This window comes from Cordyceps javanica, chromosome 6 (genome assembly GCF_051103115.1).
Source record: "Cordyceps javanica chromosome 6, complete sequence".
Classification (NCBI taxonomy): domain Eukaryota; kingdom Fungi; phylum Ascomycota; class Sordariomycetes; order Hypocreales; family Cordycipitaceae; genus Cordyceps; species Cordyceps javanica.
This window is the reverse complement of record NC_139300.1, coordinates 346,214-369,929: the sequence shown is the minus strand read 5'-3', so window position 1 is coordinate 369,929 and position 23,716 is coordinate 346,214. Positions and strand designations below refer to the sequence as shown.

At 51.9% G+C, this 23,716-nt stretch overlaps 10 protein-coding genes and 1 non-coding gene across 11 annotated transcripts; 8 read left to right on the top strand and 3 right to left on the bottom strand.

Annotated features, from left to right (window-relative positions):
- Positions 1 to 197: 197 nt before the first annotated feature.
- Positions 198 to 269, bottom strand: V2A60_008580. The gene has a single exon. It is a non-coding gene; the product is annotated as a tRNA-Gln (tRNA).
- Positions 270 to 599: 330 nt separating this feature from the next.
- Positions 600 to 1,413, bottom strand: V2A60_008579 (uncharacterized protein; the record flags this gene model as incomplete). Its single annotated transcript, XM_083259852.1, has 3 exons — positions 600 to 850; positions 941 to 1,069; positions 1,137 to 1,413. 3 exons carry the CDS (start codon positions 1,411 to 1,413, stop codon positions 600 to 602), a joined length of 657 nt encoding a protein of 218 aa, XP_083115978.1.
- A 761-nt stretch (positions 1,414 to 2,174) lies between these two features.
- V2A60_008578 (uncharacterized protein) lies at positions 2,175 to 2,561 on the top strand (the record flags this gene model as incomplete). Its single annotated transcript, XM_083259851.1, has 1 exon — positions 2,175 to 2,561. The coding sequence occupies one exon, from the start codon at positions 2,175 to 2,177 to the stop codon at positions 2,559 to 2,561; it is 387 nt and encodes a 128-aa protein (XP_083115977.1).
- A 495-nt stretch (positions 2,562 to 3,056) lies between these two features.
- Positions 3,057 to 4,835, top strand: V2A60_008577 (histidine phosphatase superfamily; the record flags this gene model as incomplete). The annotated part of the gene is made up of 2 exons (XM_083259850.1): positions 3,057 to 3,568; positions 3,635 to 4,835. The coding sequence occupies 2 exons, from the start codon at positions 3,057 to 3,059 to the stop codon at positions 4,833 to 4,835; spliced, it is 1,713 nt and encodes a 570-aa protein (XP_083115976.1).
- Positions 4,836 to 6,423: 1,588 nt separating this feature from the next.
- Positions 6,424 to 7,904, top strand: V2A60_008576 (uncharacterized protein; the record flags this gene model as incomplete). Its single annotated transcript, XM_083259849.1, has 2 exons — positions 6,424 to 7,678; positions 7,741 to 7,904. The coding sequence occupies 2 exons, from the start codon at positions 6,424 to 6,426 to the stop codon at positions 7,902 to 7,904; spliced, it is 1,419 nt and encodes a 472-aa protein (XP_083115975.1).
- Positions 7,905 to 9,545: 1,641 nt separating this feature from the next.
- Positions 9,546 to 10,278, top strand: V2A60_008575 (uncharacterized protein; the record flags this gene model as incomplete). Its single annotated transcript, XM_083259848.1, has 2 exons — positions 9,546 to 9,626; positions 9,721 to 10,278. 2 exons carry the CDS (start codon positions 9,546 to 9,548, stop codon positions 10,276 to 10,278), a joined length of 639 nt encoding a protein of 212 aa, XP_083115974.1.
- Positions 10,279 to 11,237: 959 nt separating this feature from the next.
- Positions 11,238 to 13,092, bottom strand: V2A60_008574 (uncharacterized protein; the record flags this gene model as incomplete). Its single annotated transcript, XM_083259847.1, has 6 exons — positions 11,238 to 11,525; positions 11,589 to 11,921; positions 12,031 to 12,294; positions 12,367 to 12,622; positions 12,685 to 12,903; positions 12,968 to 13,092. The coding sequence occupies 6 exons, from the start codon at positions 13,090 to 13,092 to the stop codon at positions 11,238 to 11,240; spliced, it is 1,485 nt and encodes a 494-aa protein (XP_083115973.1).
- A 1,587-nt stretch (positions 13,093 to 14,679) lies between these two features.
- Positions 14,680 to 15,703, top strand: V2A60_008573 (amidohydrolase family protein; the record flags this gene model as incomplete). Its single annotated transcript, XM_083259846.1, has 2 exons — positions 14,680 to 14,734; positions 14,802 to 15,703. The coding sequence occupies 2 exons, from the start codon at positions 14,680 to 14,682 to the stop codon at positions 15,701 to 15,703; spliced, it is 957 nt and encodes a 318-aa protein (XP_083115972.1).
- A 93-nt stretch (positions 15,704 to 15,796) lies between these two features.
- On the top strand, positions 15,797 to 17,592 carry V2A60_008572 (uncharacterized protein; the record flags this gene model as incomplete). The annotated part of the gene is made up of 2 exons (XM_083259845.1): positions 15,797 to 15,841; positions 17,278 to 17,592. 2 exons carry the CDS (start codon positions 15,797 to 15,799, stop codon positions 17,590 to 17,592), a joined length of 360 nt encoding a protein of 119 aa, XP_083115971.1.
- A 2,052-nt stretch (positions 17,593 to 19,644) lies between these two features.
- Positions 19,645 to 20,850, top strand: V2A60_008571 (Glyoxalase/Bleomycin resistance protein/Dihydroxybiphenyl dioxygenase; the record flags this gene model as incomplete). The annotated part of the gene is made up of 3 exons (XM_083259844.1): positions 19,645 to 19,665; positions 19,739 to 20,299; positions 20,368 to 20,850. 3 exons carry the CDS (start codon positions 19,645 to 19,647, stop codon positions 20,848 to 20,850), a joined length of 1,065 nt encoding a protein of 354 aa, XP_083115970.1.
- A 691-nt stretch (positions 20,851 to 21,541) lies between these two features.
- On the top strand, positions 21,542 to 23,527 carry V2A60_008570 (heterokaryon incompatibility protein-domain-containing protein; the record flags this gene model as incomplete). Its single annotated transcript, XM_083259843.1, has 3 exons — positions 21,542 to 21,726; positions 21,781 to 22,135; positions 22,190 to 23,527. The coding sequence occupies 3 exons, from the start codon at positions 21,542 to 21,544 to the stop codon at positions 23,525 to 23,527; spliced, it is 1,878 nt and encodes a 625-aa protein (XP_083115969.1).
- Between the last annotated feature and the right edge of the window lie 189 nt (positions 23,528 to 23,716).

Here is a 23,716-nt window from a genome sequence, read left to right as displayed (position 1 = left end):
TGCGTGAGACTTGTGATCCGATCACAGCCGTAGCCGAGTCTACGATAACGACACTGCCGTGGATGGAACCTCCACAAGACGGTATAGTTGCGCTAACAACGGACCTGGACAGCCTAAAAAAAAAGTCGAGCAGATAAAAACGATGAAAAGTTCAAAGAGAAATGCTGCTGAGCAGAACGCGGCAAGCGCAAAAAGTTAGGTTCCAGAGGGAGTCGAACCCTCGCTGGCGGAATCAGAATCCGCAGTCATAACCGTTAGACCATGGAACCAGTGAAGCGGTTAGCCGCTTCTCATGGGGTCGGTTGTTTTTGGACGACGACGGCTGGCTTATTTTGTTTTAAGAGCTAATCAATAACTAGATCGCCAAGCTCTTTGAATATCGCCCCCTTTCATCCTGCCAATTATCGTCCAAGACCTGTGCCTCATTCAAAACAGCTTTCACCACGCAGTTGTCAACTAGACGATAAAGGACCATGGTAGCAGGGCCAGCACTCGAGTCGCACAGCTGATGAGCCTGCAATTTCTATTCAACTGCCCAAAATTCGAGTGTGTACTATGACTTGTTGGTCGGTATGAACCGGCTCCCTGCAGATGCAGTCTCAGCTGGTGCCGCTCGTAGTTGGCTCCCGCAGCAGCAGGGTAAACGTGAGCATCTTGCCATCGCTTCGCGCCACTTCAAAAGACTCCTTCTTCTCCCAGCCGAGTCTGGTGTAGAGCGTCGCCACATCCCCTACGACGTCAAAGTGGCTTACCAAGCCGTGGGCGTCGGCAAAGTCGGCTGCCCATTCGAACATGAGGCTGGCGGCTCCCTGGCCGCGAAACTCTGGCAGGGTGCACATCAAATCCAGACCTGTATATTTTTGTCGCGTCAGCTTGGTCTCAACCTGGAGCAACTATGGTGAGAGAAAAAAAAATTCGGGTTTGCCATGCTTATACTCACGTAGACTCGGGCGCTCGCCAATTTCCCGCGCTTCGATGGGGTCGAGCTTGTCGCCATACCGCCCGAGAAACTCATGATCTAGGGTCGTAGGCGGCTTACGCGGTGGCAGTTGCATTCCCTCGGGGATACCTACCGCATGATTTGGTTTGGATCGTTATACGTCCCACTTGCGCTCAGGGAATTCAGCGTGGCTTACCAGTGAGTGCGGGCAGAAAGCTCTTATAAGGGGGCGGCACGATCCATCGCGAGGTTGCAACAGCCTTGCCCGTTGCGGCATTGACAACTTTCAGGGTGTGCCACGCCTCGTAACCATACACGGCCGGCCAGCGTTCCTTGCTGCCAGCGAGCTCCTCCTCGTAGGAGCGGCTCGGGTGGGCAGCCTTGTTGAACTCATTACCGATGTTGGATAGCGCTGCGACCAGGGCAAGCTCGTTGCCGTCGGAAAAATCAACGTGCTGTAGTTGAAGAGGCATGGTAAACAGCAAGTGGCGAGGAATAAACAGCAAAAGGCGCGGCGGGCTTTCTCATCTCTGATATGGATTTTAAAGACAAAAATAATGGTCAGCTTTGCCGGCTGACTCGACCGGCATCCATCGCTCGTCCCAGAGCCTGGTTTCGAACGAGCCTCGCAGCTTTAAGCGCGTCTTTTCTAGCTTCGAAATTAGGCCATGACTTTGACAGCGTCTGCTTAACATTTCAGCGATTATAAAAAAAAATCTGTGTATAGCTATGATCCTATGTGTTACTCCTTCAGATGCTCCCTTTTATTTTTGCCCGTGATAGATGAAAAATACAATTAACCCACTGTAACCGAAGCAGCATGCTCGGTGTTGCTTAGATAAGTATGTGTGATGGATGAAATTCAGAGTTATTCTTTCTTTTCCTCAAAGCACCGATTTGATTATATTGGTGAATGTGACAGATCGACTTTCAGTCGTCACGGCCAAGCTTGACAAAATTTGCGTCGATAACAGGGCTTGCGTTGTTTCGCGAGCGCAAGCAAACGTAATACGTTGATCATCAGTCACCAAAAGAAAAGAAATTGGGTTACGACAAGATTTCAACATGGAAAGGGAAAATGTTGAACTCGAGCGGCACACACACATCTCCGCCTACAGTTGGCAGGAAGCAGTCACAAGTAACACATACACGGCTGCCTAAACCCGGCTGACCCACGGCTGGCTGCTTCGTCCGAACCTGTACAAAACAAACCTCACGACGTGCAGGACTCCCAATGCAGCACCGGGTCTATTTATCGATATCGCTAGGCGCGCCGCGCGATCACCACTCCATCTTCATCGAGAACGAACCAGGCGGCCCCGGCACTGTGCTCCAGGCGACCGGAAACATCCAGACTGGGATAACCTTTGAGGTGAAGACGAACAACCGCCCAGAGGCGTCGCCAGAATTTCTCAAAAGGGAGTACCTAGGCTGGGTCTCTGCAGAGGACCTGCACCGCGTCGAGTCAGTCTGCGCATCGGTCCCGCCGCCCAAGAAGCAGTTTGATGGCCCCAGACGCCTTTATCCGGGACAGCCTCTTCAGCGCTGTCAAGAGTGGACGCAAGAGGCTATTGACGCATTGGTGACGGGTGGCATTCTGCACACTACGGAGCAGGGATAGCGTTGCTGTTTTTTTGCGAGCATACATACTAGTGAATACTGGAGAGTCATGTTCAACATTGGAGCTGTCACCAGTGAGACTTTGAGAACCTTGAGGAAATGGAAAAATGCAGCAATCCTATTCTTACCTAGTGCCCCGGCCGCTCCCACTCGGCTCGGCTGTTCTCTGCCGCAACGCCCATTCATGTCCGCCACTCATTCGTCCTAGAGCGGCGCGCGCCCAAGCGGCGGCGGGGCGGCCGGTCGGCCTACCATCGACCTATATGGCCAGCGATTCGGTTTTTTTAATCAGTTTTATTAGGTCGTGCGCGCACTCTCTCGTGATCCTGCAATTCCTCTCGAGTCGGGTTTTGATTTTTGTGAAGAGTCCTGTATGTCGAGGCGACAAGTTGGTCACCTTGTGGAATTCCTCAGCCTTGTTCCCAACTATAAATCTCACTGAGAAAATCTCATCTTGCCCTCCCGATCGATCATTTAACGGGCCAGTACTATCAAGATGACCCCGCCGTTCTTGGCTCTTTTGTCCCTCTTCCTTGCCCTGGCTATCCGCTCCGCTTGGGCCCAGGAGGGAGGCGCCGCCAACCAAGTCACCAGCACCAGTTCCAAGGTCTGGGCCGCCGTCGCCTTTATCAACCACGGTGACACGACGCCGTTCCTTCTCCGCTCGCACCCGGCCCTGACGCCCGACGGTGCGCAGCAACTCTACCGGCAGGGCAAGCAGTTCCGCAGCCGCTACCTCGCGCCGCCGGCAACGGCCAAGAACGGGACGTCGGATGCCGCGCCAATCCAGGGCATGCGACAGGACGGCATTGACAACACCCAGCTGCGAATCCTCTCGCAGACGGACGAGTGGGTGGTTGGCGGCGCCCTTGCCTTCACGCAGGCGCTATATCCTGCCTTCAATGCCACAGCGGCTGGCGAAAGTGTCAACCGGTCGACCTACCCCCTCGGCGGATACCAGTATCCTCAGATAGAGACGCTCGCAGTCACCGATGCTAACTCCATAGGGTAAGCATAAATCCCGTCGTTAGATCTTTGCCATGTGCACGTTTGACTAACGGTGCTCCCTCACAGGCTACAAGGCCATGTAGGCTGCCCTACCTGGCAGAACGCCGCGACGACCAACCTCACGACCAACCCGGCCCTCAAGGCCGCCGCGCAGGATAGCGCCGACTTTTACGCCAAGCTCTTCAGCAGTGGCCCGCTCAAAGGCGCTCTCCCCGCCGATGAGGCCAATTTCTTTAACGCTTACGACATCTACAACCTCGTGCGCTGGACGTCTTTGCACAACGCATCCGCTTTTGCCGGGCAGCTCGACATCAATGCCACCCTCACCCGGCTTGCCGCCGACGCCTTTACAATGGCACGCGCCAAGTCGGACCCCGGCTCCAGCTCGGCCAACGACACGGCAGGCGTCACCCTGACGGTGGCAGGGCGCACTCTCGCCAAGCTTATTACGGACGAGCTCAGCCGCGTCGCGAATCAGACGACAGGCAGCACTTACGGCCGTATGACGCTTCTCTTTGGTTCATTCCAGCCCCTTATGGCCCTCTTCTCCATTGCCGGCTTGCTAACGCGCGATAACGTCATGAGCACGCGCATCGGAAATGTCACAGCGCCGGGCGCGGCCATCGTGTTTGAGCTGGTCGGACAGGACCCCACGAACGCGAACAGCTTACCAAAACACGAGGACCTGAGCGTGCGCTTCGTATACCGCCCAACGGCCGACGAGAGCGACACTTTCCAGGTGTTTTCGCTCTTTGGCTCGGGCAACGGCGGCCAGACCATCCCGTACCTCGCGTTCCGTGACAAGATGTATACTGTTGGCAGGGACGCGGCCGACTGGTGCCAGATCTGTAAGCCCGGCGCCGAGAATAAGTGGTGTCAAGGGGTGCTCTCTTCCGCGGGCGCGGGCGCGGGCGCGTTCGGCCGTTCGCAGATGAGCCCGGCTTTGGCGGGCGTGATTGGTGCGCTGATCATGGGCGCGCTGATTGCGATGGCCATTTTTGCGCTCTGCGGATTGGGAGGGCTTCGCCTGCGACGCCGCGATGGAGACAGCGATGCCAACGGTGCGGAGAAGCGCGACCCCGACCATGACGTGCGGTACGGGAGCGGAGGAGATCCGCAGGAGCGCGTAGGCAGCTGGGAGATGCGAGGGCAGCCGCAGGGACAGACCCGGCATGGAGGTGTGCAGCAGCAAAGGAATCCATTTGACGACGACGCGGGAAGCGATGTCGATGGTGCGGTGCCTGTCAAAGCGCGTGAGGGGTTCTGAAGAAGAGCAGTCTGGAAAAGATTCGAATTCAAGTAATGACAGCTGAGTGCATTGTTGGCGGCACAGTACATATTTTTCACTAGAACACAGTTCAATACTGTGGTGTACGATATATTATGAGACATGAGATTCTAATTGATGACACATGGTAGCATCCCGCAACACTTGAAGTAGTTCTACGTGAGACTGGAATTTGTGAAGTGGTCTGCCGATAGGACGAGTGATCGAGCAGATCATAATGCGAACAAAGGTAATGGTTGAAGAAGAAAGGGTTGAGGCCAGGTTGGTAGGTAAAAATGATGATAAGATGTGAATCATTTTTATAGCCCTCATGTAAATATATAATTATTTCTTCATCGATAAATTCTATATTTGAAGTTTTTCTTCAAACCCTGAAATTGATTGGTCGCCAGTATGGTTTAACACACGGCCCGCCGATAGCCAGCATACGAGGTGCAACTCTTATATCATAAAAATCTAATAGGCGTAGGAATATTCTTGTTAGCCTGATCTCTGGTATTGACTTAGTCTGTCGCTAAAAAGAGGCTTTATAGCCTGTAGTTTTCGTTAATAAAAAGCAAGCTTTGTCTTGAATTCCGGCCGTCTCTTGCGTCACCCGCTGGGTAACTACCCTATAGCAACCACTGCTTAAACTTAGAGCGAAGGCAAGACATGGTTGAACGAGAATGAAGTGCTCCCATAGATTGTGTTAAAATCAGGTCAATTCGAAAATGAGTGGTAGATTAAACTACCTCACTTGTTATGACAGCCATTGCGAGGCATGTCGTGATGTATGAGGCTCGCATGGAAGCCCACTTCGCCTCCGCGGCGGACAGACATGGTCGCGATCCCCCGTCGCCACTTTAAGCATTGTCCGGGCTTCTGCATACCGACCCTCGGTCGCATATCGTTTTAGCACCTCCTGAGTCGTGAGCTTGTTCATCAATCGGCGCAGTTGCAAGTCACAGTACGTTGACCGTCGAAGTTATTGGACCGGTAAAGCCGGAGTAGATATTGTACATTCAGCGATTACTCAGCGGCGTGTTGACATCTCAACTCGACGCTCCGACTCTCCGAAGCTTCCTTGTTCTGAGAGAATTGGGTGGAGATAATGTATGATATCGAACGAGACTCTATCAGCAATTCGCGCACGTTTAGACTATAAAAACAACCAGCCCCGGCGACGTTTGAAGCAAGTTTGTAGATGAGCTTACCTATACGCCTTCATCCTATATCTAAAAAGTCCTCGGTTCCAAAAGAACGAAAAATGACCTTTTGGCTACTTGAGAATACTTTGATTGCTGTTTGGCTACTACTGACTGCAGCATCAGCTGCTCCAACCTCTCAAAGCTCGTCGCCAGCACCACCAGTCGTTACGATACATAATGGCACTCTTCAAGGGTACCACAACCCTCACTACGATCAAGATTTTTTTCTAGGAATTCCGTTTGCCTCACCACCAGTCGGGAGCCTTCGCTTCAACTTGCCCGCTCCGGCAAGAGGTTGGAACGGGACTAAAGTGGTCGATTCGTATGGCTCATGGTGCATGGGGAACTCGCTAGGGTTGGCGGGCTATAGTCAGAACAGTATGGCGACCATGAGCGAGGACTGTCTGTATCTCAACATCGTGCGACCTGCAGGCCTACCTTTGAACTCGACTCTACCCGTCCTCGTCTGGATCCATGGTGGCGGATGGGAGGAGGGGAGCGCAGCCGACCAGAGATACAACGGATCCTTCCCCGTGAGGACCGCTGTTGATATGGGCTCCCCGATCATATTCGTCAGCTTCAATTATCGTCTCGGAATTTGGGGCCTGATATCCGGTCCATCCATTGAGAAAGCCGGTCTCACAAATATCTTACTACATGACCAGCGCCAGGCTTTGGCCTGGGTACAAGAAAATATCGCACAGTTTGGCGGAGACCCTTTAAGGGTTACTGTCATGGGTGAATCAGCCGGCGCGGTGTCCATTGGATATCAGCTTCTTGCATACGGCGGACGTGACGACGGCCTTTTCCGTGCGGCCATCGCGGAGAGCGGAGGCCCCTTCTTCATTGCCGCGCCGAATCGCAACGCCAGCCAGCGGGCAGACGATTTCCAGTTGGTTCTAAATACTACCGGATGCGGCTGCGCTGCGGATGCATTGGGGTGTCTGCGCCAGGCTCCAGCGGCCTCCATCAACCAAGCGAGCAATATCGTGCCTTATTATTTCACAGTCGACGGGGATTTCTTGCCGGATACCAACATGGCTCTGCTGCGGCAGAATCGATTTCTAAAAGTCCCGCTGCTAATTGGGTCCAACAGAAACGAGGGCACTACTTTCACAAAACTCCGCATGACAAAACCATTCCATACAGACTCGGACTTTGCCGAGTTTGTGAGACTCGCTCTATCGGGTTGGCCAATAGACGATTCGACCATTCAAGATTGGGCGAGGCTGTACGAAGAGGAGATTAAGGCGCCCTCCATCGCCAGTTTGGGCACAGTTGACCCAAATCCAGGACCAACATTCGGTGATGGATATGGTAAAGCGACTCTATGGCTTGGTGACATGATGTTCACCGCGGGTCGGCGCTTTGCGAATCAGAAATGGACAGAAAATAACATCTCCACATATGGTTACTTTTTCGACACCGTCACCAACATCGTGAATGCCTCGACCTCGGGGGCAGCTCATTTTCAAGAAATTCCGTATGTATTTGGCAACTTCCAAGGGATCGGATGGGATATGACCCCGTTTCCGGAGGAGCCAAATTTACGAAGAAAACATGAAGAGCTTGCCACAGTCATGAGTCGCATGTGGATCAGTTTTGTTGTGACGGGGTCACCCAACTTTCACCAAGGTAGAGTCCTCGTAAAGCGTCCTATCCTGGGGGTTTTTTTCGGATGCTAATAACCCTTCCAGTTGCCGGAGAAAACCTTATGTGGCCAGCATACTCGAACGACAGCCCTACCATCTTTGGCTTCAGCGCCGACCACGGCAGCTACCTACGGCCGGACAACTGGAGAGATGAAGCATTTCGATTATTCTACCAAGTAGCGGAAAAACTCATGTTAGGCGCGGAATGAATGGTTATTACTCTTTGCCGGATTGCGAGTGACTCTGAGCGCAATGGACTACGACTTGAAATATATTTATCTCATGGCCGCAGAAGGTGTGCCTACAGGGATTCTTGAGTGAGTCTAGTAGACAGTCAGGCACTAGTAGACTCCCATAACAGGCCATTCTAGGTCTTTGTTTTCTTCGGAAATTTTGACAGACACAGGTTTGAACGGCATGATTTATCGGAGCAATAGTTATTTCATGATAAAGATCGGAAAACTGGTACTGTGCGGCCACGATGGACCCAAGCGGACCTCGGCGCGCATTCAAGTTGAACACGGCGAAGCAGAGCTCAGTGATGTGCCAGGAACTGTAGGCCGCCCAAGAACCATCCAGAATTCATTGTTGGCGCAAGCCGTGTAATAGCATTCCGACAAAGCTATCTAGAGATTCTTTTTTTTTGTAACATCAAGGCGGGAAAGAATTTCCACTTACCTTGGCGCAGCTGGAGAACGAGCTCGATGACTGGTTTCCGCGCGGTCATCATCGCGGTGACGTTGACACGCACCCATGGAAAGGGACATTCTCCTGTAAGCACAGAAGTTATAAAAGTGTATGATGCTCGATGAGATGGTAATCCAGTGTGTCTGCAGAAGGAAAAGGAGGCGTAGCTCGTCCCATTCTGCCGGAGCCTATTAGGTGGACATGTCGCATGCCCGAATCTGGAGAAATCTCGAGTTAATTGGCGCCGAAAGACGTCTGAAAAATCCGCCAATCAGCCACTATCATATACCAAATCGTGACAGATTGTTCCAAATATAATGTACCCGTCTGAGGCACGGAAGCACATGCTCAAGGGTATTTGAGGCCTGATTCCAAGGCAGTGGCAACAGCCCGATTCCTCGTCGTATGACTTACTGATTGGGCCCGAAAACTGGCACGAATGAGCCAAACAACCCGCACAAGCTCTTTCGAGCACCACCTTGGGCGAGATCTCAACGTTGTGCGACTAGTTGCAAGGGCGATCGGCTATTCAGCTTGCCTTGTCGATCAAGTCAACCACAGCACCCCCATTCTCCATCTTTCACCCACCATCGCTCAGCCGCTGACGCTGAGAATAGCCCGCGTATAATTACGCATTGCCCTATAGGGCGGTGTCTCCACAACATTTACAACATGAGCTTTCCCTTTTGTGGCCTCTAAAGGCGAACAAAGAGCATCACTGGTCCAAGCACATGTTGCAAGGGTACTGCTTATGCGCGCGACCTGGAAAATGAGACAGCCCTATAAGCTCGATCGTCGCTCTTGAATCGCACGGTAAAGTGGAAATGATGTTGTCCGTCAAAATACACATCGTTCAACAATACCCAAATAGGAAACTAAAATCGAGCTAGCAGGGCAAGACACTGGACTGAGGGGACTTGCCACCACATTGACGAGTTTCTTGCTCCGCAGATCAACATGCAAGGCAGAAAACAGCTTCAATACCTTGCCAATACCGACAAAGACTATTTCAGACAGGCCGCTGGCGGGAAGCTTTGGCCTCATCGGAGGTTCTTCCGAGTATAAATGGAAGCAACCGCCGCAGCATGTTTCCATTGTGGAATCTACCAATATTCCATCAACATCAAGCAAAAGGATAGCACAAACAAACATTACCCTACATCATGACCCGAATTACATTCGCCATTGCTTCCAGTATGTTGCTGGCGCAAGCTGCCCATGCTGCGACACTCAGTCTCTCCGGAGTACGTTTCAACGCTCTACCTTCTGAGCAGCACCCACGTGGAGTCATCTTCTTCGAGGTCGTCTTTGCACATGTGCTAACAAAAAATCATCTAGAATGAATGTCCTCAAGGCTGGAGCTTCAACCAACTAGGCGGCGAAGACAAGAGCTACTGCTGCTACGGCTCGAGCACCATCATCAACAAAGACGGCTATTGCTGCGTTCATAGCAACGTAAATATCGTGAGCGGCGCTGGGAGCGGCGGCAGCGGCGGCGGCGGTAACATTGTGGGTGGCGATCTGACCGACAGCTGCTTCCCGTTCTGCTCCACGACCAAGAGCCACGAGGCGAAGCGGGCAATCCCGACGCAGCAGTGCATCGATAAAGTCCCCTTTTCGGCCTCGGACTACTCTGAGCGTGTCTCGGCCGCGTCCAAATCGGCTGCCGCGTCGCAGACGGGCGGCTCCCAGCCCAGCAGCAACAGCGCGTCGGCCACCAAGACGGACAGCGGCGCGAGCTCCACGGCCGCGGCGGGCTCGGGCTCGGGCTCCGGAGGGGGCAGCAGCAGCAGCAGCAGCGGCTCGGCCGCCACGCCTACCAAGAATGCCGCGCCGGCTATTACCCACGGCGCCGTCGGTGGTATCGTCGCAGCGGCGGTGTTGCTGGCCGTCTAAGCGGCTTACGGCCGCCGTTGAACCAACTTGTACATTAATGTGCTACAAAATCCAGCGCACTACGGAGTACGGCAACTAGATCTAGAATCAGACAAAACATTTTCATAGTCGAAATGAGAGACACTACCGAATTACTTGCAGACGCGCTAGACGTATTGAGATGTCGGATATGAGCAAGGAATTACACTAAGATAAATCAGATACCTTGAAGGAGTAAGTGATATCATGACAGGGCAGCAGTAGTGAATTTCAAATCTGAATGGCTGGACGTCGACAATTTCCCTTTTATTTTATAGCAGCGACCATTTTCATGAGTTGCCACGTTCGTCTGCCGTATTCATCTGCCGCGCACTGTCGATTATTACATGGCCGCGGTCACAATAATTCTCGAAGCTTGAGCTGGAGGCACATGTCTTGCCTTGGCGACATTCGGCAGCAATAATATCATTTTTGCGTGGCTACCCATCTCGTCGCTGGCAGTGGACGACGTTTCGAGAAAGGTGACAATGAATGAGGCCAAAGGTTGGAGAGTAGCAAAGGTAAAGTTGTGATACGAATCTTGGGAATAAAGGTTTTAAAAAAATCCGATGTGGAAAGTACGAGCACTTAGTCGTACAGCTGCAAGTCAATGCTTGAGAGGCTCGCGGAAAAAGAATTGCAGGGCGGAATAGCGGCCCGCACACAAAAGACATGACTCAGTCTGACGTATGAAAGGGAATTTGAGCAGCTTGGTTGTTTTTATTTAAGAAAGACTGCGAGTAACAGTCCCCGATGAGCAAGGCTTGACTTTGTATACCGTGGATTACCGTTTTGACAGCTTGTATCGGTATACGGATGATTCACAGCTTGGATAGTCGATTTAGACCAACGAAATGCTAAAAGTCTCGCGCCTCTTCAACAGACCGTTGTCGGGAAGAAGAGCAAAAAAGGCCATATGGGCCGATCCTCGGGAAATAATCCTAGTAAATGTAACGAAACTTTGTAATCTCCCTGTCTGTCTTGTCAGACAAGTTTGCGACGATGCCGTCCATCATGTCCGTCGCGTCGCTCGTCGTGTCCGTCTCGCACGTTGCCATGTCACGACGCCTATTCTCCCACACAGTGTACACCAGCATAATGCCCGATATAACAATCGTAGCAATGATGCATATCAGCATGGCAAGGTAGCCTGTCGGGTAGGCCGGTGCTTCTGAGCCGCTATAGAGCTGCGGGCCGATGATGTTGCCGGCGCAGCCCGCAGCGAAGATCTGACGAAATTTTAGAGTCAGAGCAGCCAATCGGATGACAGATAAGAAAAAAAAGGTACATACAAGAGCGGCCGCCACGGATTTCTTCGTGAAGCCGGCAAAGTTGCCAGATGTGAGTGCGGCGAGCAGTCCGTAGTTGGCCGTATACATGTCGGTCAGAACAGCGCCCGCCCAGCGACCCCATTTCAGATGCCGAGGCAGCTGTCGCATGAGAACGACTCCCAGGGCGCTGATGAAAAGGCACACAATCATCCAAAAGATGCGAGTGTTTTTATATCGTGTACTGGCCCAGCCGACGTAAAGTTTCATGAAAAACAGAATGGGGAATTGACAAGCGTTAAGGAGAAACACCTCGCGTTCGGTGAAGCCAGTACCTCGTAGAAAGATGTTCAAGAACTATGCCAGTGTTGGTCAGTATGTAGATTAGCAATAACCATTGTTTCGTCACACTGGCCTAGGCCCCTCCCCAGTGCCCCTCCGCATTGTTACTCTCAGTTTCACTTACAGGATGAAGCCCTCCATTGGGAATGTTGAGTGCCAGCTGATTTAGAACAAGCAACCAGGTATTCACGTCGCGGAATGCCTCCCAAAGCTGAGGCCAGCTGAAATTCGTTGACTTGATACCGGTCAGGTTATCGCTGACTCTGGCAATGGCGAGGATGCGCTCCTCTTTTTTCAGAAACCAGGCCGAAGATGGCACATCCGGAAGCAAGTAAAATACGAGCACGGATGCGACAATGGTGGCGCCTCCGAGTATGAGATATAATGCCTATACACGTACATTGGTCTCAGTTTCGAGCGTTGGGACCGGTTTCTGCCCCAGAGCCCGGCGCTTACGTACCTTCCAAGGCGGAAATGACTGGATGTTGTGAACACCGAGACCGACAAAGCTGCCGATGAGGGTTCCCAGGCTTCCTCCCAGATACCAGATGGACTGTCGAAAAGGCTGCTCGTCTCGCGTGTACCACATGGCCACGATGATGGTGAGTCCCGCCGTCAGCGGAGCCTCCGCCACACCCAAGAAGAAGCGGTTGATCAACAGGCCGGTCGCATTGTGGCAGGTGGACGTGAGCATCGCGATGCCCCCCCAGCTGAATCTGCAGTCATCACTGTCAAAAGTTCTGTAACCTCCAACGGCGCGATTATTTTTACAACTTACAGCGAAGCGGCAATCAGTTTCGCGACGGGGAGGCGCACCATCAACACCGCCGCTGGGTACGACGCCGCGAGGTATCCAAAGTAATATATGCTATTCGCCCAGGCGTAGTCGCTGGCGCTCAAGTAGAGGTCTTCGCGGATGCCGAGAATCGAGGTGTAAGTCAGCGCGAGCTTGTCCATGAGGTGGAAGCAAAAGCATAGCGTCATGATCGGCATGAGGCTATCATTGATCCGCGTTAGTGATGGCAGTCCAACGGCCACGATTTGTTCGGATTGCCGCGTACTAGAGATCGATTTTGCGCACCAGTCTTTTGCTTTGCTCTGGCGTCAGGCTGGTGCTCCTGTCCCCCGCCAGCTCCGTCTCCAAAATGAGGACATTTTGGAGCTCGCTCTTCTTCACGGATGCCATGACTGCTCAGAACTGTCGCGACAAAGTAAAAGGCAGACGACTTTTTTCCTGAATGAACCGTGCAGCATGCGAAAACCACGTTGCAGTGAGAAATCCTCCCCCCTCAGGGAAGCAGTTGGAGGATGCGGGGGCGATGTGCCAGATATCATGCAAGCCTCAAAACGAATGTCTCGGAAACGGGAAGCGCTGCATGAGACGGGCGCACCAATAGTTGTCCGGCGCCAAGAACTAGCGGAAGCTTTCCGTCGCAAAATCAACGAATCGAAAGCGGATTGAAAGCGTTGCCATAGTCACTCCCCAGGAGCAGTGCAGGATATCACAATCACCAGCGCCACATGCCCCTATTTCCCTCCCATCACCCGTCGGTGTGCGAAATGCATACTATAAATGTCTGTCTAGAAAGTTTCACCCGATATCGCGTAGGTGATTTAAAACAAGAACACAGTTTGTGTAATCCCTATGCCAGAGACTGCCTCGCAAGGCTGCCGGGGTTATTCGACCCTAATAAATTTGGAAGGCACATTCGGAATCGAGGCAACAGGCCAGTCTATCAGGCCTTGATTCACAATTGGATCCAGAATAAGGCAATAAGTTCTGAAAGGCGTTCGTTGATTTGAGGGAAAGGAAAGAATAAATCTTGATTCATTTTACTCCCGTGAAACATATACCCTGTAAGATGATATCATTGATCCTGATAGAGCTTGGACCAGTTCACAGGCAATGGCAATAAAATTGTGCTGCCATCACGATGACTGGTACAGATGGTTAGAATGGTAAACTACTCAAGGATGGGTTCATGTCATCCGAGACTACTTCATGTCTTGAAAACTTGGTTCCCTTTACATCGATAAATTCGCGTAGTATTGTATCCTGGCACTTTTCAGAACGCGGTGTAATTATGCAGGCAAAGTTGTTCGCCTAGAGAAGAAGATCCCCACTGTAGGCAATTATGGGATCGATATTGGTCTCAATTGGCACATCATTATCGTCAATCGCCTTTCCGGAGCGAAATACCCAGAGAAGCTTGCAAGTTTCCGACCACATGTTCCGCTCGCCAAGGTGAAAGCCGCGGCAGACTCAGCGCGCCGTGTCCCATGAGATGCTTTTTTATGCTGGCCGAGATAGGAACAGTTACGGCCGATCTTGGAGCATACAGTCCATTAGCGTCTTGTCGCATTGTGTCTTGCTTCTGCGATACTAGTCGCAACGGCGGCGCCGAGCTAAGAAGCAAAAGGTCTCGCGATGTGGCACGTCTAGCAAGGCAAAATTGGCCTAAACGATGGATCTGAATACCGGCGGCATCAAGCAAGAGGTAAACTTGCTGGTTGCTAGCACATTGCCTCCGTGGACATTCCCCGGCCGCGGCAACTCTCACCTATGACGCTTAGCATCCCCGCATAGCTTCCGATCGTTCCGCGGGAAAAGGCCGCCGCATTTGTTCATGCCAACTAATGCCAGCAACGTGGTATAAAGACAGCTCCATACACTTTTTCTCTGATGGCAAAAAGTCTCATTCTTCTTCTTGATACTCCTATACCAAGTATACAAGTCATTGCAGAAACTTTGAATATATAAATACTTTCCCCCATGGCACGACGCATTGACGTTCATCATCACTTTCTTCCTCCGGCTTACACGAAGGGTACGTTCATTCCGACCTGGACGTTTGACTTGAAGCAGTTTTTTGGCAATGCTAATAAAATCTTCAGCTCTCGAGGAGTGTGGCGGCGACCCCTCGGGCTTCCCTACACCCGTCTGGTCCATTGAAGCTGACCAGAAGCTTTGTGCGGACTGCGAGATCGAAACAGCCATCCTATCGGTCACCGCGCCGGGCGCAGGTATTCTCAAAGGAGCCAAAGCTGCCCGGCTTGCCAGGGAATGCAATGAGTACGCCAAAGATATCAAAGACAAGTTTCCCGATAGGTATGGGTTTTTCGCGGCGCTGCCCGACATCCTCGACACCGCCGCGGCCTTGGAGGAGATTCGATACGCGTTCGATGAACTCCAGGCAGATGGAGTGACCCTCTTCACCCGCTACGGAGATGCAAACTACTATCTTGGCCATACCGACATCCGTCCAATCTGGGAAGAACTGGATCGACGCGCTGCAGTAGTGTTTGTACATCCAACTCATGCAGTGGATACTAACCCCGTCAACAAGATGCTTCCGCAGCCTGTAATCGACTACCCCCACGAGACAACTCGCACTGCCGTTGATCTCATCACCACTGATACCGTCCGCAAGTACAAAAGGTGCAAGATTATCCTCTCGCACGGTGGAGGCAGCTTGCCCTATATCGCGATGCGTCCCGCGGTTGCGATGGCGGACGCTGGAATCTCTCCCATGACCAGCGAGCAGTTTCTGGAAAACGCGAGGCTGTTCTACTACGACATGGCGCTCACCGACTCTTCGCTGGCCCTGCCGCTTCTGCAAAGATTCGTTTCAGCAGATCACATTCTCTACGGGAGCGACTTTCCATACGCCCCCGTCGCTTCGACCAAATTTTTCACCAAGGATCTGGCCGAGGCCGATGTATTGAACCGAGAGGAATTAGAAAAGATCAACTTTCGAAATGCCCTGGGACTTTTCCCGCGGCTTTCCAAGAATTAAGGCTGTCCTGACACCAGGTTTCCAATGCTATAGGTGACAACACAGTGGCGTGCAATAAAAGACCGATTGAATTATCTATAAAGAGTGATCGCAATGAAGAACCATGTCTACGATGGTCTGCCCGAGGTTTCTCAGGTCGTATGTCGTTCTGCACTACCTAGCAAGAGGTTGGGCACTTTTGTACCCCTTGGAGAAGCAACTATTGGTGATGTGGTTCTCAATACTTGGTACGCGGTGTAGAGTACTTCCTTGGCTGGGTAGTCGGCGAACCTGGAACAATTGGTCTCGACAATCATCAGTGCCAGCTACTTGGACTGTAGTCTTGCTTCACATTTTCTTGTCGGCATCACGTCAATTTGACGAGTTTTACTTGCAGCAATCCACTATGTTGTCGTTTTCAGAGCATTAAATTAAGATAGCCACCAATCCTCGGCATCAGGAGGTCTCGGCACGACTGAACTGTAGACGGCAAAACTAACAAAAAAGATAGCCTGACAAAAAAATAATGTACAACACCCGGTGTTCGCTGGTCGTCACCGACCCAACTACTAATCTGGCGCTCAAGTGGTTATCGATCGGAGATCAGACGGGATCCAGATTTTTCACTCGGCTATGGTCGTACATGCTGGTTGATGAGTATTTTTGCTTTATAAAGCCACTACCCTCTGGATAGCTGCTTCTTTCCTGCGTCATCATCACATCGCAGGAAGATATATGAAAGAGATGCTAATAGTATGATAAAATCCACCAGATTTATAGTACATACTGGTAGGAAACGCACGAGACATGCGTGCGTGGTGAAACCCGAGTGGGTGGCTATAGTAGCCTCCGCAGTGGTATACCGTCTTGGACAATTTTTCAAGCCATGCGAGCCGACGCAGCTATATCACCCTGCATCCTGTAAGAGAGAGGCATATCACCTCCTGATAGTAGCACACATAGGAAAAGTCTTGTGTTGGGCTGCAAGCTCACCCTGCATCCTGTCAGAAGAAAAAGCGCATCACCTCTTCATAGTAACATACAGAGGAAAAGTCTCGTGCTGGGCAGAAACTTCGCCCTGCATCCTGTAGAAAGAAAAAGCGCATGGCCTCCTCATCGTAACACACATAGGAGAAGTCTTGTGTTTGGTTGCAATATTGCCCTGTATCCTGTAAAAAGAAAAGGCGCATCACCTCCTCATCATGATGGACGTACGATCAGCAGAATATTAGGCAGCAACGCCTCACAGCCGGCGAGAAAGGAGCGCTGTCTGTCTTTACAACGGTGCATTTTACTCGTTATTCTCTAAATGTAAATCCAACCCGACGCCACAGCGCGGCTCGAATGCATCATGGGTTAGCTATACAATGAGTTTTTAAGTGGCGAGCTTTCATCTATATATATGCCAAGGTCCGGCTCTCACCTTTACCTCTTCGACAAAGCATCCAAACTGGCTCACTTGGAAAAAGCCTTTCCACATACAACCCCGAAAGCTACTTGAATTGACTCGAACGCGTACAAAAGACAATCAAGGTGAGCAATGTTATCAACTAGTTTTAGGACTATTGCCCGCGACTAACGACTTGGTTATGCAGATGCCTACCGCGAGAGGATTTGTCAGAGGAATCGCCGGTAGCAACAAGTTCACCTCTACATTTATCATCGAGGATGTTCAATATCATTTCAGCGGCAACTTCAACCCAGCAGTCCAGGAATTTTCATGCAACGGGGCGATATTGACGTACGACAATGTGGGACAGCTCACCACTCAGAGGCCTTTCAGTGGAAAGGTTGGCACGGAAGAGATCACGCTCACTGTCAACAACGGTCCAAGGATCGAGGGACCTCTCGATTTGCCCCTCAGCCCAGCCTCAAACGTGTCCGGACACGGGACCTGGTCACAGAACTGATATACTGATGGTTGCGCGCACAAGATGCAGGTGTCGTGCCTAGGTTACCCAGATAGTGAGAAAACAAGTCAAATGTAAGGAGTGCATCCACTACCCTGCGCAATGAGCTTTGTAAACGAAATTTAGTGTATGCCGTCTAATTTGCGATTGCGTAGCCATTTTGCCTGCAGATGCATAAATGATATATGGCGACACGGTTTTATATCGCATCCTGTCATATCTGGGCTTGGGCCTGGGGACAAGGCGTAGGTAGCGAGCACGACATGAATGCGTCAGGCATCTCTGGAGGAAAGCACGAGAAGTAGTCTAGTTTAAGGTTAGACTAATCTAGTTTAAGGTTAGATGGCGTCGTATCTGATGCATGAGCCACATTATCCATCTCTCGTTCTCATCACGGGAAGCTCTTGTGGTGCTCCCAAAAGGTTGTATTAGTGATTTATTTAGAGGCTAGATGGCCGGAATAGCAATCATCGATCAGTTCAAAAGTATTCAGCCCTCGTGGAAGACGGCGCCCAAAACCACGCGGTAAAAGGAGGTAGGCAGAACTGCCGGCAGAACTGCTCCTGCAGCAGATCGCGACACGGAATGCGAACCGCTGGGCAGGCCTAGGTGGTGTCCATCCCCCGCTTTCTCGCCGCCTCCTACAGCACGGGTACGAGATTCAACACGTTCGGGCTAACATCCAGCCGACCATGTTGCTCCTGGTGAAGGTAATTCACGACTCTGCTAAGACGGAAGCAGCTTCTTCGGTGTGCTTGAATCCTCGGCCAGCCTGGTGTGGAACTAGAGGAGTTGAGGGTGGTGATGGACACCTAGCGACGTCGGCTTCTCACCAGTAAAATTAACGATGGAGGTTACCCGTTTTGTCTCTGTTTATTATTTTGGCAGCGACAGAATTTCAGCAAAGCCAAACGGTGGCCAAGCGATGGGTCAGTCGGTCGAAATGTCACTAAAAACAGAGGCACACTGCTTACACCGAAAAGCCAGCAATGGTTGCCCAAATTCGAAAGGCCTTATGGGTGAAAGATCTTGACGGAATCCAGATTTTTCATCCGGCCATGGTCGTACATGTGTACTAAGTCGTCGATTTTACCTTCTTTACTCTGCATTTTCGACTGCTAGTTCGTCACAAGTAGGTTTTTTTAAACATTGTACGTCTCTTCGTGCTATCTGCAATTTGTTGGTGTCGGGGCTAAGATCTAGGATCCATGATCTTGAGAATTTACTAATGATTTGGAGATTATAGTAGTGATAATGTCTTGATGAGAGAACTATTTTCGTATTCGTGACTTACTACCTACCCGGTATTCGCTTTGAAGAAGGCGGCATATAATCGTCAAACTACTGCTGTATACTATATAGAAAAGTCCTTGTATACTCTGGTCGAAAAATAACAGCATCTCAGTGCTCAGATTTCATCAAGGCTGTGTCGCGGCGTATGCCTCATGCGCTCATCAGCTATCAGCTGCGAGCGCGTGCACCAAATGGCTTCTACAGGAGTTAAATGGAAACCTATGAATTCCTCAATACTTACTCCCTCATAATCATAATCAAGAGATCATCTTTACTAGATGTAGCGCTCTGCCAAGGGGTTGTTATTATGCAGGCAGCAGCTTAATCGGCGCCTCAAGAAAGCGTGGCCGGCTTGGCTTTTCAACAGCGGAAGTCAGGACAGAAATTCGCTCATGGTCTCGATAATGAGGGTAGACGACGAAGAATGCCAATATCCAAAGCTTGAACACTTCATTTCAACAGCAACCCTTTTCATCTCGATTTGAGTATTTGCGTGTGGAGCTTGGTCCTCTTTCCTTCATCTTCCAATATCTCGGGAATAACTCGCTCACTGAAAGTCTTCTGGCTATTTTTTGTTGGCAGGCACAGCCCGCCAGCTGATTCAGCACCACCCATACAAGGTCACTGACGCCGCCACCCTCTATATAGCTTCTTCCTTCCTGCATCATCATCACAATCAAGGTTCCTTCATCGACGCTTCTGTTCGTGCCGTGACCTGGTGATGCCTTCGCTCTCTCTGTGATCCACATTACTATTGCGATGGAGAATACCACTACAACAGTGTGTATCCTGTCCTCTGCAATGACCTGTACTTTCATTTCCGTTACAAAGTAGAAGGCTGACGTTTGCCAAGAACACCTTCAACTCCGGTGCTTCTGTGCAAGATACTGAAGCAAATGGATTCAGCTCGCAATCACTTCAGTCTTGGAGGGATGCGCGAGGTATCGATCCGTCGGCCCAGATTCGAGTTGTCAAGCTGGTGCACATGCGATATCAGCATCCCGACTTGAATACCATTGCAGGGTTTCTGCAAGATTTTGGAATGTCTGTTGTGAAACAAACCAGTGACAAGCTGTGGCTAAAAGGGTATGGAAACGATCAATATGTTTACTTTGCACAAAAAGGAGAAAAGAGATTTCTCGGTGGCACGTTTCAAGTCGAGTCCTACGGTGACTTGGTCAAGGCAAGTCAGCTACCCAACTCCTCGACGATTGAGGTACTGCATGACGCACCTGGAGGTGGATCACTAGTCACGGCCTGGGATGCCGAAGGCATGCCGATCAATTTTATCCATGGCCAGATTGCCTTGCAGGCTGGAGACCTGCCACAAAAACTCGTCGTCAACTACACAGCAGATAAGCCAAGAAAGCGTCAGTTTCAGCGCTTCGAGCCTGGTCCGGCTGCGGTGCACAAGGTATCCTTGTCTTGTCGAACCAGCAACATGCACCTGAGCTGTGCTTGCTGACGGTCTTTCGTATGTAGCTGGGCCACTACGGTCTCGTCGTCAAAGATTTCGAGTCACAAATGGATTGGTATACACGCAACATCAACCTTGTGCCTACTGATTTACTGTACGTGGAAGCAGGCGATAGCAAAGCTAGCTACGTGACGATATTCGTTCATGTCGATCGCGGGGAAGATCATGTCGATCACCATACTTTTTTTCTGAGCAAGGGGGAGACGACGCATGTTCACCATTGTTCCTTCGAAGTTCACGACTTTGATACCCAGCAGCTCGGTCACCAATGGCTCGCGAGCAAAGGCTACAAGAGTGTATGGGGTGTGGGACGTCACATATTGGGAAGCCAAATCTTTGATTACTGGTGGGATACTACCGGAAACATGGTTGAGCATTATGCGGACGGAGATCTCGTCAACCACGACACACCCATTAGCCACCTTCCAGCCACAAACGAAGGCTTGGCGGTTTGGGGCCCTGAGCTACCTGCAGTGTTTTTGAAGTAGAAGCTCAGTAATAGGCTGATATAGCGCAGCGCTTGAAGACTCGCCTGGCGGTTGCTTGTCCTGGCTAAAGAGTCTTCTGCCTACGCTACGCCTAGATCGATTCGAATGACTACTCGGGAGATTGTTATTCTACGGTAGTGAATTGTTATGTGCGTCTCTCCAAGTAATAGTGCTACTGTGCCGAGTGATTCTTCTCTTCGTACAACAATTCGGAATGTCTTGGTTATCGCAAGTCTATGAAACGTCAGTCCATGTGGTTGAAGAGAAGGCCTGGAGGAATCCATCTTCGTGTTAGTCGAGTATTGTCGGCGGTTAAAAGTGCGGGGACCCTGTAATGGAGTCTACCACGAAAGCACATGACTCAACTGCCAGCCAACAGTCAACCTTTCAACGGGACTGAGAATTTTCACAAAATTTCGGAATACTGTTTAGACGTGATATAATGACAGACGGAAATGATCGTTCTGACTCATGCCGAATATGGCAACGCTTGCCCAAAGTAGCGCGACAACTAATAACGCCGGCCTCGTCTCCACGTCCCACTAATAGGCAAATCATGATTTCGGCGGCTTCCCGGGCCGTCTTTTTCTTCAAATGCGCTCTTCTGCCCGGAGTCAGGGGCACGAGACGTTTCAGTCTCTGTACATATCTGTTGCGGCGCCCCCGAGAGTCGCGCAAGAGCGTGCCTCTCATGACAAGCGCGGCCGCCGAGGCAAGTCCCCGGCGCTTGTACGAATATGAGCCCTTCGGCGACGCGCAGACCATCCGCGTGCTGACGCTGCACCCGGCGCGCTGCGGGGAAGAGCCGCTCCGCGGCGACCTGAGCACCGAGTCGCTCGCCGGTCCGGCGCCCGAGGTGGATTTCGAAGCCGTCTCGTACGTATGAGGCAGCCGCAGTCGCCTGGAGGAGCTGCATTTCGGGGATGGCAGGGTGCTCCGCATCACGCAGAGCATATGCGACGCGCTGCAGCGCCTGCGGCTCGAGGACCGCCCGCGCAGGCTCTGGGCCGACCAGGTCTGCATCAACCAGGACGACGTCGAGGAGCGCAGCCAGCAGGTCAACTTGATGAACAGCGTGTACAGAAGTGCAAAGCGGGTGCTGGTCTGGCTAGGCCGCGACGAAGACGGAAAGGCAAAGGATGCGGTCGAGATGGTGCAGTATTTGCAACAAGTCTTCTCTGACGAGCAAGCCCATGAAAAGTTCCGCGAAGCGCATTCCAACAACTTGCATCTGCAAGATGTCGCGCCGTGGAAGCCGTTTGCAAAGCTTGCCATGCTCCCCTGGGTAGGTTGCGGTCATGCCGAGGTGTACTGTCCGCATGCTGACCGTGAATAAAAGTTCAACCGCATATGGATCGTGCAAGAAATTGGCACCAGAACGCCCGCCACGCTGTTCTGGGGCGAGGCCGAAATCAGCTGGGACGTGCTGTCCGGCGTCGTCGCGGTGCTGAATGAGCGCTACCACCACCTCCGCTCGCGCTTCGCCGTCATGACGCCCAACATCCGGTACCTGCACCGCCGCTTCGAGGAGCCCGAGGAGGTCGTCGTCAACCAGCTGCACCGGCGGGGCAACTTCGTGTACGAGCTCCATCGCGCGAGACACATGCTGGCCGAGGATCCGCGGGACCGCGTCTTTGCCTTTCTCGGCCACTTTTCTCTGCGCAAGACGAGCACGACGCCGGCTCTGCGAGGGCTGGTGGCCGACTACAGCCGCTCGGTCGAGGATGTGTACTGCGACGTCGCCATCCGGGGGCTGGAAGGCGCCGAGTCGCTGATTATGCTCACGGCGACGCACTACGGGGGGGAGGTGTCACGGAGCAGGCAAAACTCCATCCTCACCAATGCGGACGGGGCTGTGCCTTGTGCATCATCTTTCAAGCTAAACGAACTACCCTCGTGGGTCCCGGACTGGCGACAGAGGGCGCATCATCTATTTGGCTCGCCCGACACTCCCCATCGGGCGGCGGGCAGCACGAAGCCGCAGCTCACAATCGACAGGAGCACGATGACGCTCCAGATCAAAGGGAAACATATCGACACCATAAAGCTGGTGTCTTGGGTAATACGCGGTGACAGTTTCCATGTCCGGCGACAGCGCGAGGATGCCACGCATCCCATGGTGGCCCTCTGGCAGAGGATCTGCCGCCAAAAGGCTCCCGTCCATCTCTCTGCCTCGTCGCCGAACGGTAGCTACTACCCGACGGGCGAGCCACCATTTCTAGCTCTAGCACAGTGCCTGACGAATGCTGGCGTTGGCATGAATCGCACCCGTGACTATTCTACGGTTTCTGCCTCGGAGCACCTGGCAAACGCTGCAGCCTACCTGGGCCGAACAGCGCGGCGCTCGGATCCCATGGTATCGGAGGAGATCCGAGAGCTTGGTCGTGATGGAGGCGGCGACGCATTCAAGTGGTCGCACGAGGCGTCCCTGACTTCGAGGCACCGACGTCTGGGCCTCTCGGCGCAGGGCCATTACGTCCTCGGTCCGGATAGCATGGAGCCAGGCGACGTCGTGGTCGTTTTGTATGGCGGCACAGCCCCTTTTGTGCTGCGACGGAGGGGACAGCGAAGCGAAGATGGCTGGATACTCGTTGGAGAGTGCTACGTGCATGGCATGATGAATGGCGAGGCGCTGGCTATGAAGGGCGCCGTGGAGGAGACGTTTACAATTCATTGAGCATTTGTCAAAAGACAAGCATTGTACATATACCCAACACATTGAATGAAGCGTAGTGCATTGATTTAAACGCAACTGACAAATTATGTCTTGCACATTTTTTTCGCGACATTCAAATACATTAATATTCAATCCGCAACACTCAGTCGCCTTGTTGACTTACAAGTTCTGAGCTAGGGTGGGGCGCCA